Source organism: Danio aesculapii, chromosome 7 (genome assembly GCF_903798145.1).
Source record: "Danio aesculapii chromosome 7, fDanAes4.1, whole genome shotgun sequence".
Classification (NCBI taxonomy): domain Eukaryota; kingdom Metazoa; phylum Chordata; class Actinopteri; order Cypriniformes; family Danionidae; genus Danio; species Danio aesculapii.
The window spans coordinates 40,582,243-40,597,439 of NC_079441.1; the positions used below are offsets into that span (position 1 = coordinate 40,582,243).

The following is a 15,197-nucleotide window of genomic DNA, read 5'->3' on the forward strand; positions in this document are numbered from 1 at the left end:
TATACACCTTTATTGGCAAAAAAGTAGGAAAACAGGTGACAAAAGGATATATCTTTAAATGTGCAAAACTATTTTTTAAAAATCGTCTCATTGATGTGTTGTCATGAAGTCAAACATTAATGATGTGGTTTAAGTTCAAATGTTTAAAAAATAATTTGATTTTTAGACATTTTGCCATATCAGAAGAGGACATTTCTGTGGACCGACCCAGAGGTTTTTAGGCATGGTGAGTCAGATTATTCGGCTAAAGCAAGTTGAAACAAGCTTGGTCAGGCGAGTAACGATTAAATGCTCTGACCACCAGTCTGACCAAGTGGGTGACCAGCCACGACTAATCATATTTGCTTTAGTCATTTCCTTTTCAGGAGATTTTACACTTCTGATTTTAATCGACTCTTGGATTGGATTTCTGAGCAAGTTAAATCGGGCATGCTGTGGGAGGCGGTGATACAGAAAACTGGACTGTTATCACAGAGATGCAGAGCATCGATGACAACAAGAGCTGGGCGTTTGACACTCTTAAGCGATCCTGGACGAACACTTATAACTAACGCAGTCATCGGCATCAGACCAAGCGGCGTTCAATCAACAGCCAATCAACGTGCGCTTCCACGCTGATATAAAAGCCGCGTCCGCCGCGCCGCGCTCCGAAATGTGAATGAGCAACTCGCAGTCTCCGTCGGGCGCGCGGATGGCGCGGACGATTTTACGCGCTCATTGTCAAGCATAATTGCTTGTTGACAGAGGAAAAGCACAATGCAGTCCTCTTTATTGTCCGTGGCACACTCTCCCGGGATACCTACAGCTGTTTCATTGATGTGGAAATCAGGAAACCCGCAGTCGTCCAACTGGACTGGGATGGAGAGAGAAAACGCGACGAGTCTCGGAGAATTGGACACCTTTGAGAACCGGCGCGCGCAGTACGGCCAGTTTTCTCCATCCACCTCCATATTCCTGACGGTGCTCATGACACTGCTGGTGTTCGCCACCGTCCTTGGGAACGCGCTGGTCATTTTAGCCTTTGTGGTGGAGAAAAGTTTACGCACACAAGGCAACTTTTTCTTTTTGAATTTGGCTATAGCAGACTTTCTTGTCGGTGAGTGATATTGATGACGTTTCTGTCTGTGCATAGGGATTTCTTGAGCCTCAAGTGTTTATGTCTGTTTTTAATGGATTTTCAGGCGGGTTTTGCATCCCCGTGTATATCCCGTACGTCCTGACGGGTGAGTGGAGACTGGGCAGAGGGCTGTGCAAACTGTGGCTGGTGGTGGATTATATGTTGTGCACCGCGTCAGTCTTCAACATCGTGCTCATCAGTTTCGACAGGTTCCAGTCCGTCACGAAAGCGGTGAGTCCTGTGCAAATCCCCCCAACACCTACTGTCCTCCTGAGATATTTTATTAGACTCTAACAAACGGGTGTATTCGCAATGATGCCATATAAAATAACTATTTTGGTTCCCCCACCAAAACAAAATGTACTTGTGAAGAATTAATTTTCTTGGTGTGAAGAACATTATTAATATTCAATCATTTTTTACACCACAAAGGGCCTTTTGAAGAATGAATAGGTTTAAAGGTTATTCTGGAAACCATCATTGCCAATACAGCTCTCCATTTATAGAATGTTCACCCAATAATTAACATTTATTTATCATTTACTAACCTTCAAGTGGTTCTAAATAACTTTATTTTGAACACAAAGAAAGGATTTTGAAGAATGTTGGAAACAGGTAGCAGTTGACATCCATAGATAAAACACAATCTTAGTCAAAGGCTACAGCTTTCCAACATTCTTCCAAATATCTTTTGTGCTCAACAGAAGAAAAAAAAACTGGTTTGATGGTGAGTAAATGATTTTCATTTGTTTTTAAAAAATTAGTTTAAAATGCTGCAAACTGTGAAACATTTATGTTCAACAATGTTTTAAAACACTGCTGATTTGTCTGACCTGATTAGTGTTCGAGAATGGAAATTCAATCTAACGCAAGTAAACCACCATTAACGATAACTGCATTTATAGTTCATCCAAAAATGACAATTGTGTGATCATTTACTCATCCTACATGTGTCCAAACCTGTTTAATGTTCTTACTTCAGTTGAACACAACGGAAGATATACTGAAGAATGTCTGAAAAAACAGCTTTTGACTTGCATAGTATATTTTACTCCTACTATGGATGTCAATGTATGCCTTTTATCCAGCATTCTTTACAATATCCTATTTTGTGTTTAACAGAAGAAAGAAACTGTTTGGGGGGAACTATCCCTTTAATAACACAGAGACGAGCACAGAATAACAACATCACAAGGATGAGGCCATGTTTACCAAAATATGAAAATTCTGTCATCATTTACCCATCCTCATGTCATTCCAAAGCTGCACCACATTTTTCTGCACCAAAATTTGTCAAAAGGATTCTGAAGAATTTGTTTTTTTGTCTACACATTACGAGTCAATAGGGTCCAGTTGTTGTTTTAGAGCTTTTTCTGTCAGTCATGTGTTGCCTATAGACAAAAATAGAGCACAACACAGTAAATATCAGATTTCTAAGTGGATTCCACATAACAGCTTAATTCCACAGCGAATATATTCAGTGTTTAGATTTAAACTCAGAAGTAACCACGTCTTCTGAATAGCACAGAGATGTTTTCATACATCATCAAATGTACATATCTTGAACAGAAACACACACACATTTACATTTAACAATCATCTGTCAACATTTATTTACATCCCAGTGGGCAGAAGCTCACAAAAGCGTGAATCTCCTCATGTCTGCCTGAGACAAATGCTCTGTGACGTCCATTTAATCACAAAGTTTAATTGATTCAGCTAGCAACCAGTGTAATTTTCAAGTCATTTAATCTGTCTATCCATCCACCATCCATCCATCCGTCCGTCCGTCCGTCTACCTATCTGTCCATCCATCCATCCATCCATCGTCAAGTGTAATGCACATGAATTCAGCTACAAATGTGTGCATTGCAGGTGAGCTACCGCTGTCAGAAGGGGATCACCAGGGATGCTGTTCTGAAGATGCTGTGCGTGTGGCTGGCTGCTTTCCTCCTTTATGGCCCCGCTATTATCAGCTGGGAACACATCGCAGGAGGAAGCGTAGTGCCAGATGGAGAGTGCTATGCCGAATTTTACTTCAACTGGTATTTTCTGATGACTGCCTCCACTGTGGAGTTCTTCACGCCATTCATAAGCGTCACTTACTTCAACCTCAGCATTTACATCAACATCCGCAACAGGTGCGCCATGAGGGAGGAACAGCCCACTTACGTTCGGCTCAGGAGCTTCAAGATGAAGCCACTCGGCGCTGGCGATGTTCAGCGTGTGTTTTTTGTGAGGCCTGTTGAGGAAAGCAGGGTCGCAGACTTGGCCTCGAGGTCACGGTGCTGCCGATTGGCTTCAACTGCAAAAGTGTCCGCCGCAGAGTTCGGCAATGGCAGACAGTCCAAACGAAGAGACAGCACTCTCGCAGACTTGCCTCCTCTGCAGGTGGAAGAGCGGATTCTGGCGGCCAGCGAGGCTCAGTTTCATTACGTGGATCACTCGGCTGGACCACACAGAAACCGTCCGGACGTGGTGGCCAGTCTAGCCAGCCGTTTCCGCCTTTCCAGAGATAAAAAGGTGGCCAAGTCTCTTGCGGTGATAGTTTGTGTTTTTGGACTCTGTTGGGCGCCCTACACACTGCTGATGATCATTCGGGCTGCGTGTCATGGTCAGTGCGTCCAGCATTACCTTTATGAGATCTCATTCTGGCTGCTGTGGATCAACTCGTCCATCAATCCAATCCTGTATCCCCTGTGTCACAGCAGCTTCAAAAGAGCCTTCAGCAAATTACTGTGTCCAGGCAAGACAAAAATACAACCTCAGAACATTGACCAGAAGTATTAGATTGAGGAGGATGAGCACATCCACTTTTTTCTTCTTCCCTTTTTAATGTCATTGTAATTAGATCTACTGAAGAGTAGCACATGTTCATTGTGTTCATTGTCAGACCTTGTATTTGTTAAATTTTTCCTATGTGTAATCATGGCTATACACTACCTGACAAAAGTCTTGTCATCGATCCCAGGTGTAAGAGCAACAAATAATAACTTGACTTCTAGTTGTGTCAGAAGGTAGATGTTTCAGATGAATCATCTGTTGAACTGCCTCCTAATCATCACAAATACTGCAGAAGAACTATTGGAACCTGCATGGACTCAAGATTCTTACAGAAATCAGTCAAGTTTGGTCAAGGTAAAATCATGGTTTGGGGTTACATTCAGTGTGGGGGCGTGGGAGAGATCTGCAGAGTGGATGGCAACATCAACAGCCTGAAGTGTCAAGACATTTGTGCTGCCCTTTACATTACAAACCACAGGAGAGGGCAAACTCTTCAGCAGGATAGCGCTACTTTTCATACTTCAGCCTCCACATCAAAGTTCCTGAAAGCAAAGAAGGTCAAGGTGCTCCAGGATTGACCAGCCCAGTCACCAGATATGAACATTATTGAGCTTGTCTGGGATAAGATGGAGGAGGCATTGAAGATGAATCTAAATAATCTTGATGTAGTCTGGGAGTCCTGCAAGAACGCTTTCTTGGCCATTCCAGATGACTTTATTAATAAGTTATTTGATTCATTTCAGAGATGTATGGATGCAGTCCACCAAGCTCATGAAAGTCATACACAATATTAATTATTTTTCCACTCCACCATGACTTTATATTCTATACTGTTCATTATTTCTGTTAAGTGACAAGACTTTTGTCTAAGCATAGTCAGACCTTACTGTCCTAATTAAATAATTAAAAATCAAGGCATGATCATATTTTATTTTTACAATCTAGAGGCCTTTGCCTTTCATATAAGCCACTTCTGATACCAAATGATCAAGTTAAGTCAAGTTATAATTTGTTCCTTCTAAAACTTGAATAGGCGACGAGACTTTTGTCAGGTAGTGTATTTCTTCCAGATTCAGTAATGGATTATTGGTTTGTTCATATTTTGATACATGTACAGAGTGTCTCAGTGCCATGTTTAACTTGCCATGTTTAATTTTTTTTTATTCATACATGTCAAAATAAACCGTTTTGGTGATTTTATGAACCATTATACCTCATGAGAACATGGTTTGCAGCGAGAACAGTTGAGACGACAAATAGACCACACTGTCCATGATAACTGTACGGCGATTCCACATGACAGACGTCCAGGGATTGCTGGCAAAGTCTGTAGTTCCCCTAGCAACTGCGGGACAGGCTAAATACAGACACATGACTCATTTCTTATGATCATATCAAGGTAACCAATTTATGCTTATGATTATTTTAGGGCTTATAGCAAAGTCTGAACACTTGTCTCTAATCCGCGGTAATCAGATGTACAAGGTTTTGTGATACTCAAACCCAGAGAGATGCAGAAAATTGAGTCAGAAAAGCAAAAGACAAACTCCTTATATCTGCATGTATTGAATCACAACCAGTGCCATCAATACCAACATTCATTGCAGAACTTGACTCTAAGTTATGATTAGAGTTTTAAAAGTTAAAGTTGACATGAACTGGAAACCTAAAGCGGTTGTGAATAATTCAACCATGTCTGTTTAGTTTATTTAGATTTTATGTTTGATCAACTTATCATAAATGGATTTACTGGTGACATATGCAGGATTTCAACATTAAGTGAGTCAGGTTTACATTACATTAAATTCAACATCTGCATAAATCCAACTTTGGATGGACATAACCAAGTCTACAAGTCTACCAAGTCTACATTTCATCCCTGTTAAATTAAATTAAAATTCTCTTTTGATATTCTATTGAACTTATAAAATGTGAAATAATGTGAAATAATGTTCTAAACTGCAAAACTGTTGTTGAGTGTCATGATTTGGGCTTTGATTTTACACTTGGGCTTTGATTTAAACATAAAATAACATATTTAAAAATATATTTTCCTTGTCACATTCAAATAAGCATAACAAGTCCAACTGTTTTTAAAACAACTAGAGTACTTCTGTCCAGAATGTAATTTTTTAGACGTCATTCCATGTGTAACAGGATCAAAAGTCATTCTGAAATATAATATTACACTGAAGACACAGTGCTGTTGTGCATGTCATTTTTTAAAATGTCAAAAGTACTATCTATCTATCCATCCATCCATCCGTCCGTCCGTCCGTCCGTCCGTCCGTCCGTCCGTCCGTCCGTCCGTCCGTCCGTCCGTCCGTCCATCCATCCGTCCATCTGTCTATCTATCTATCTATCTATCTATCTATCTATCTATCTATCTATCTATCTATCTATCTATCTATCTATCTATCTATCTATCTATCTATCTATCTATCAAAAATTTGCGTTGTTGACTTATTTTAAATGCAGAGAACAAAGAGAGTTGCTAGGCACCACCAAAAAGTAAAATGCAGACCCAGTGGCACTCATTCAGCAAGGAGATGAGAAAGGTGTCGAAGGCTGCAATTGTCACAATAATAGCTTACTGCCGTTTCTTTACACAGAGTTCTCACTCACCATTTCACACGTTTTTGGAGAGAACATTAATAGAATGATCTACCCAATATACACATCTTGAAAATGTTACTTGTTGACAAAAAGTGTTTACAAACATTGCTGAAAGCAATCATTTTGGGCTGAAGCACGCCAGAAGGAATGTGACAAGCTAAGCAAGTATAGCAGGACTATTAGGACACTGGAATGATATGCTCATTTGTCAACATGTGCATTTTCAGTCATTTACACAGCAATACTAATTTAAATACTAATTAAAATTATATAAATTGCATTCTGGCAAAATTTTAAATCTGTGTAACAAACCATCACCATTTTCCATAACAAATACATTTACAAGTTAAAGATTGAACTTAAAGCGATAGTCCACCCAAAATTAAAATGGTCACAAACCTGTTTATTTTTTTTTTAGCTAAACACAAATAAGATTCTTTGAAAAATGTTGAAAACCTGTTACCATTGACTTCTATAGTATTTGTATTTCCTATTATGCAAGTCGATGGTTACAGGTTTCTATCATTTTTCAAATAATCTTATTTTGTGTTCAGCTGAAAAGCAAGCTCATAAAGGTTTGGAACCACTTGAGGTTAAATAAAGAATGAGAAAGTGTTCAACTTTGAGTGCACTTACTTGCTTACTCCCAGGACCATTTATATCGAAGGTGATATTTAGCCACACCATGTTGGTGTTTCGTAACATCTAATTTTACGAGATAAGTCATTGGCCCAATGCTCAAGCCCCAACCTGGACGACCAAGACATCCACTATGTACAATTTAGCTTACCCAATTCCCCTATAGCACATGTCTTTGGACAGTGGGAGAAACCAGATCACCCGGGTAGAACATGAAAACTCCACACAATAATGCCAACTGACCCAGCCAGGGCTCGAACCAGCGACCTTCTTGCTGTGAGGCGACAAGGCTACCCACTGTGCCGCATCCACTTTGAGTGAACTACCCGCTTAAAATGTGATCACACTACCTGATTAAATCTTTTTTTTTTTTGTCTTTTTACAGTTAAAACCTAGTAGCTTGAAGGTTAAAGTAAACATTTGGCTTGCATGGTTCGGGATCTGTAGAGCTGTGCATCGATGGATTTGCTCTTCAGTGTTTGGACTCTCAGTAGTGGTTATTAAACCACACTGAACTGAACTGAACTGAACTAAACTGAACTTAAACACTGAAAACTGGACTGACACCGTTTCAATGTGCTATGATCTTCTATGTGAAGCTGCTTTGACACAATCTACATTGTAAAAGCACCATACAAATAAAGGTGAATTGAATTAAAAATGTATAAATTACAGTATTAGTCTCTTAGGGCTGCACAGTCATTCTTAAATGGTCTTTTAAACTGTCATCAAATAATTTGCATAATAGGAGAAGATTTTTAGTACAGAAATCATCATGACACTGAATGATATTTTAGCAGGTGCCTTCTTTAAATAAAGATAAATAATGTCCATTATTCTTTTTTAACTCAGATAAAAAATTTAATTAATTCTATAATAAAAACCACACGCATACCCACACTCTAGAACTAAGAATAAAAAATACCTAAAACTACATTCAAGTTTTATTTCCGTAATACTTGAAAACTGCTTTTTATCTTCGACTCGTGTATGTCACAATATTAAATAGCACGTCTACAGGCATGTGGGGTTAACATTTTTTTATTTGTGCAAATGCCATGAAATCAATGATATTTTGTTGTAACTGATTTACAATTAGATTATACATACAATACATGAAGGGAGGGGGAGTCATAATTTCAAAAAAAAGGGAAACAAGATGCAAGAGAAGGCTTCGGACATTGGTTTGGATTCACAGCCACAGCTACTCATTCATTAATAGAGTCTATACACGTTCAACCATTCCACATATTAGTCAACACACTGTCCCACTCCACCTAAGTGTCTGCCGTAAAGTAAAAGGTTGAGAAACCGGACTATTCATTAGTTACACGAATGTGTTAAACTTAGCACAGCGTTTAAAATATTAATGCTGAAACAAAGGAAAAGACAAACAGAATAAAGTGTAGGTCCTCTAAACGAAGACTCCAACAATGCATGGCTCAATAAAAGTTCTGCATTTTTGCTCCAGTTTGGCCAGCGAGACAAAGAAGTTGTGTAGCAACACTGGAACTGTTTTAATTCTCTCTTAAATATATATTTTTAATCTTGCTCATTTGTATGGCAACAATATTATTAATAGGGAATGGCAGTTTGAAGGAAGCAGGGAGTAGGAGTGCAGTGCATAAATTGTTCTCTAAGGAATTCACAAGAAAACGCCTCACAAAAATCAGCAAGACAGACAGAAGGGCTGAGGACGAAAGCAACAGACTGAAAAGTATGAGAAATGGGCAGAGAGGCAGGTGGGTTTGGCTTAGTTTTTTCCCCTGGCTGGAATACCCTGGTGTGCACATGTGGGCATATACATAAATCTCTCTATATACGTGTGTGTGTGTGTGTGTACACAAATATAAATGTGGATGTGTGAGGCACCTACAGCACCAGCCCTTCATAAGCAGGTCCCTCAGACTCGGGCGACTCTCTCTGCAGACGCAGGTGCTCCAGTGTGTTGTGGAAGTGTTTGTTGATCTGCTCCGTCTCCTCGCTGGCCTCCAGGTTCGGGAGATCTTCACGGATCTTCTGGATCAGCTGATTCAGGACCTGGACCGTCACCTGTTGAGCAAACACAGACAGATAGATTGTGTGAATACAGGCTGATGAGTAATGAAGAAAGAAAGTGTTTGTAAAGCAACGCTGCACTAAAGGTAGAGCGACAGTTTCTTGGTAACAAAGTGATGTGCGAGATCATAAATTGCTGTGATTTGATTAACTACTTTAATTTATGCAAATAAATTTACATGGAATTAGCAAGAGAAAATATGCAAGCACAAGTTAATATGGCAGGAAATGATTTCTGTACAGTTTTTCTAATGGGTTGCAAGAAAAACCAATACACACAACCAGTGTACTTGTGACACAATAGATTTATGAGCCGATCCAAATCAAATATTGTGCATGACCAGTGTCGATGCATTATCATTTCCACTTGTGTTTGGATTTCATCAAAATAATTCCCTTTATTTCATCACACTCTACATCAATTTTTGCAGGAGCTCTCAGTGCACAACCAAAGTGCTTCTGAGTGAACAAGGCCTTATTTCAAAAAGCAAGAGAATGAGACTGATGTGGAATACAAATATGATTTTGATCCTAATCTTTATTATTAATACCTTGTTTGGTGCGCCTTCTTACAACACACTCCATAATGATCAAGTGTTTGTTCTGGATATGGAGAGTGTGAACGCATTTTGTACAAGAAGGTTTACATTTTGAAAATAATGTAATGCATTACACCCCTGGAAGTGGTCCATTGTGCACAAGCGCAAACCGTTTTAGAGTGTTGTATTTTGTGCTGTTCACTTGTAATCAGATTGATGAAAACACATTTTAATGAACAAACCCTAATTAACATCTGACTCCGTAAACTGTACGTTTTCATTATTTTGGTCATGTCAATAAATAAAGACTGTGGCTATCTTTCTATATAAAGGCAATTAAACTTATGCACAAAACCGGATTATCGTATACAAGATGTGCGAATAAAGCAGCGTTTCCATCCAACGAGTCAAAGAGAACAAAATCGTCACTTGCTTATTAACTGTCGCCAAATATCAACAGTAAAAATGGAATTTATTGAGAAAGGAGAAGCCGCGTAAATCTTTTCCTTATTTAATAAATGACTTGCGCCTCAGAACACAAATGCCGACACGCATTGAACGCATGGTGGTGTTTGAAGGTGGTAAACGTGGAGCACAGACACTCTTGGCAGTACTGGTTACAGCGTTTTAGAATGACCAAAACAACATTTCAGATGTTTTACAATGTGTTTAGCCTGCTGGTCTGTCCATTCACACAAGTTATCATCACATGATGTCTTATAACAAAAATCACATGACTTTTTTTTGAGGGGCATGCTGTAATTTATTCAGTAAAAGTGTTTCCATCATAGTTATGCGCATTTCTCTTATCGAATAAAAAGTTTATCCTACTCAGTTATACACATAGATTATGCACATTTTCAAAATGTGCATCTTGCTGTTTCAATCAACCGCCTTTTTAGGCACATATCCAAAATGTGCATGAAAATAGGTGGATGCAAACATAGCTTGTGTGTCATTAACAATACAATACTATAGTAGGTTCAAGTCTCTCTAAATTTTCTAATACAGCACATCCCAAAAGTATTCACAGCTTTACAATTTTTCACATTTTGTTTTGTTAAAACCATATTCCAAAATGAATTCAATTCATTATTTTACTCAAACTTAACATAATAAAAACAAAAGAAGTTTCTTTGAAATTTCTGCATATTTATAACAATATCATGCAAGAACTTACAGCCTTTGCTTAATACTCAGTTGAAGCAGTTTTGGCAGCAATTAGAACATTTTTTAGTATGATGATTATAACCTGGTCTGTTATTTTTGGGCAGTTTCTTCTATTTATCTTTGCAGTTCCACTTAAGCTATACAGTGAGTGTAATTTCAGATTTTTCTAGAGATGCTCAATTGGATCGGTGGCTCAGGCTGATTTTTATTTATTATGTGTTTTTATTTATTTTATAATTTGCAAAGATTTCAAACAATCTTCTTGCATCTAGTCAATCTTGGGTCTTTTTTATACAATTTCAAGCAAAATAATGAAACTAATCCTTTTTGGAATAAAGCTGTAACATAACAAAATGTGGAAAAGGTGAGGTACTTTGAATACTTTCCGGATGCACCATGCATCCTGTTTCTTTATTAAATGATACCATTCAATTATATTGGATTGTGTATTTGTGAATGATCACTAAAAACTAAAGTAATGGCTGCTGAAAAAAAAACAGCTTTACAATCATTAATAATTAACATTTTAAATAAACAAATATTTTGACTATTCCATGTCAATGTTTTTAATTGTATCCTTAAATCAAATAAATTCAGCTTGGTGAGAATAAATTACTTAAAAAAACTGAATCTTACTATCCCCAAACTTCAAAACATTAGTGTACATGGCTATATTTTTAGAAGAGAGGATGACATACTATTCTGTAGGAAGACAGTTCTGCTGATTATAATGGCTGTGCTTTCAATCATGTTTCTATAATTGTGGGCCATCTCTCTCTCTGTTCAGATACTGTGAAAAACTGTGCCAGGCACCGAAGCACTCAAAGTAAGCTCTGAGAGCAATTAACCCAGACACGTGGAAATGAGAATCTCAGGTAAATTCACACACCCACACATCCAGAGATGTCATGGTCTCATAAACACACAAGAATAACTTTGGTGTGAACGACTATGGATTTATGGGGAACATTCATTTCTGTGGCTGTGTTGTACAAAGTTACATCACAGAAACAATACACAGACAGTGATGTGCCAAATTTTGAACACCAGATGCTGACCATATGCTGTTGGTCCTTTGTGTGCTGCCAAAATTGTGCTGACCCACTGATGCCCCATGGGTGCCTGTGGTCTCTGGCACCCAGACATAAGCAGCAGATTCAAGCCATGTCGCAAACTAGAGCCGCCTTGGATCAAACTTGTTGGTCCAGCACATCCCACAGATGCTCAGCTGAATTGAGATCTGGGGTATTTGGAGGCTTGAGCAACACATTGAGCTCTTCATCATGTTCTTCATTCCTGATCAATGCGTGCAGTGCAGGTTTCATCAAGTCAAATGAAAGACTTTTAAAAGAACCTTTCAAGATCATTATGAAAGAAATTTCAGACTCACACAGGGCTAAATGCTAAGAATTTTTTCTAATGGCCAGGTTGAAAAGATTTTTACTTGCCCTATCAAAACAATTCTAATTCAGTTATTTCTCAGCCAGATATTTTCAATAATGTCACAAAACAAGCTAACTCTATTTGTATAGATACAAAAACTATAAAAGACTACGGGCTCTATTTTAACGATTAAGGTGCAGAAGTCTAAAGCACATGACTCAAAAGCATTAAGGGCATGTCTAAATCCACTTTTGCTTTTTTAAAGACAGAAAAATATGCTCTGCACCCTGGTGTATGGTCTGACAAGGTTGTGCTTATTCTCTTAATGAGTTATGGTTGTGTTTTGAGTATAACGTGCATTAAACCAATCAGTCTCATCTCCCATTCTCATTAAGAGTCAGTTGCATCGCACCGTGGTGCATTTGCTATTTATATGGCAGACTTTGTTACTGAAAAAAACTGAACACTTTACTAGCGAGAAAACAGTTAAACAGACCATCTGCAGTGTGAGGATAAAGAACGAGCCTCCTCCGTTCGGCCTCTTTACTTTCTCTTTACTTTTACTCTTTACTTTCTAGGATAAGGAAACATTGTTGTACGCACTCCACTGAAGACATCCATTAGCCTACACACTTAATTTTTTTGTTAAGCGCAAAGATTTGTTTTAAAACTATTTCTAAATGCCGAGTTAATATCCAGCAAACAAATAAATGAACAATAATAACGAAGTGTGGTCAAAAAACTGAGCTAGATCCAAACACATGTCCTATTCTTATGCCCCATATGATGATGCATACTTCTCCAAAATCAGACAGGTGGACAAATCTAAACTTGTTTATATTAAAACAAATATAAATATGCATCTAATAAATAATACTGCTAAAAATAATAACATTATACAAATGCAAATTGTCATGAATAAACTGAAAAAAGCCCCCCAACATTAAGAAGGCATGGAGGCAGTGGTTTTTATATTTATGTAGAAAATAATCATTTTTGTAACATTTTTATCCTTTGTTTTCATATGTAAAGATATTTGTATATTGCTGTACATCCGGTGTGTATTAAGCAATGTGTTTGAACCCACATAGGCACATTACTAACTCGCTCTGCGCTAGACCTGCTTTTAGATGGTCAATGGTGCGGTCTATTTCAGTTCCTCAAAATAGCAACACGCCAACAATGCGCCATAACACACCTGTATTTATGAGCGGCCACAAAGTGGCACAAATAAATTTGCTTTTTAAACAATGTGGCACAAAACTTGAAAATTACGGTTGAGCTGGTCTGAAAAAAGCAACAAATCGTGCCAAACATCTCTTACGCCTTATTGTGCCAGGTGTATGATAGGGCCCTAAATGCACAATCATCTGTCCTGGTCCTCACCGTATAGTAATACAATTAAAACATATTGGTAAATAGAGTTAATAAATAAGACTTTTGTTAGAAGTTTTATTGAGATGGATTGTTGGAGACTGAACGTGGGTTGGCCTAATTGGGTAGCTTTACATGGACATAGGAATATTAAGAGCTGTTTAAAATTATTTAAGACCTAAAACACAATATTTCAGTAAAATTTAAAAAGGTAAGGCATAAAATATTGTCTTTTAAATAAAATTTTTATTATATTTCACCTTGATTTTAATAGTGAAAGACAACACTTCCACCAGAGAACACCATGGCCAAAAATAGGTAAAAGAAAACAGGACTCATCTGGTTGACCTTTTCCCACTGCTCAACCGACACTTACATGGCCATTGATTGTGCTTTCCACTTTGAACAGGAACACACTTGTGACACATTCCATCGTACTACAGTAGACATTCGCTTGGCTCAAGCGAGATGAAACAGACGTTGTTGCATTTGCATTGATGAGATAAAATGCAAGATGCTGCAGTAACATTAACCCTAGTTAACATACAAACTCAGACTATCCAGCATAGATAAATTATGATGACCTATTTATGATATTAAATATTATTATTATTAAAGGGGTATATGCACACAAACTTTTAATTTCAGTCGGCCAGCCTCAGGGCTTCCATTTAGCTGTCATCCTATACAAAACCACAGCGTTTAAGTGTTTAAAAAAAAAAACAGTGATCATCACTGCCTGGCTGAGATACGATATAAAGTGGGTATCAGACCAAACAAGCACTGCATTCAATCATATTTTCCCATCCATGTCTTTAAAATATGGAAATTAATTTTACCCCAGTTTTTCCAATGGAGTTTCTGTGCTAGCCCGCAGCTAATGACGGCGCCAGTGTTTAAACGGTCTTTCATCTCTTTTTATACTTTAACAACCAAATGAATGCTTAAGTCTATTTAACTGAATGTATTGTAATTACATTAAAACATCGATGCTGTAAAAGGAACCTTATGAAACTGAAAAGTCACATAAAGCTTTCACAGGCAGTTCATCAACGACTGAAAACCACTAGCTATGCATATAGCCCATTGTCATGGTGTCATTGTCATAACAGAGCTCGTTGTAATATAATACAAAATGGTTAGCTGTTGCCTTTGTAACAAAAGTGTAATGTAAAGTGATATGGATGGATATGTATTTTAACCATTTATGGATAACCAGGCAACTCATCATGCACGTACTCTACCAGCACAGCTAAGAATGGTTGTTTAATGCCTGATTTCACACTAGCAGCGACTTTGTAGCTGCCTGTTGCTCTGGCTGGCGACCTGGTGGTCTATACAGCACGAATACAACCACCCTCTGAGCGAGCAGAGAGAGGATCTCGTGAGCTCTTCGGATGCTCCTATTGACTGTCACTCAAGAAAGTTGCTCTACATTTGCATAAAGTTGCGTCGCTCGACACCCACATAGTTGCCAACAGTTGCTGTTGCTCGCGTAGTTGGAGGTCGCCTGAAGT

At 38.2% G+C, this 15,197-nt stretch overlaps 2 protein-coding genes across 2 annotated transcripts in view; one reads left to right on the plus strand and one right to left on the minus strand.

The window, feature by feature from the left end:
• Positions 1–496: 496 nt before the first annotated feature.
• On the plus strand, positions 497–4,510 carry hrh3 (histamine receptor H3). Its single transcript, XM_056461962.1, has 3 exons — positions 497–1,096; positions 1,182–1,348; positions 2,993–4,510. Exons 1-3 carry the CDS (start codon positions 757–759, stop codon positions 3,905–3,907), a joined length of 1,422 nt encoding a protein of 473 aa, XP_056317937.1. The 5' UTR covers positions 497–756; the 3' UTR covers positions 3,908–4,510.
• Positions 4,511–8,181: 3,671 nt separating this feature from the next.
• The window catches only part of vps35 (VPS35 retromer complex component), a 61,028-nt gene continuing 54,012 nt past the window's right edge, over positions 8,182–15,197 (minus strand). Inside the window, 1 exon segment of the mRNA XM_056461961.1 lies at positions 8,182–9,208. Coding sequence (XP_056317936.1) covers positions 9,029–9,208 — 180 coding nt within the window. The 3' untranslated portion in view covers positions 8,182–9,028.

What these genes read in the sequence shown, in the direction of transcription:
- hrh3 (XM_056461962.1), top strand. Translation starts at nt 757, where the DNA reads ATGCAGTCCTCTTTATTGTCCGTGGCACACTCTCCCGGGATACCTACA. An exon ending in TATAGCAGACTTTCTTGTCG is followed by an intron (nt 1,097 to 1,181) that starts GTGAGTGATATT and finishes ATGGATTTTCAG; the next exon opens with GCGGGTTTTGCATCCCCGTG. An exon ending in TCCAGTCCGTCACGAAAGCG is followed by an intron (nt 1,349 to 2,992) that starts GTGAGTCCTGTG and finishes TGTGCATTGCAG; the next exon opens with GTGAGCTACCGCTGTCAGAA.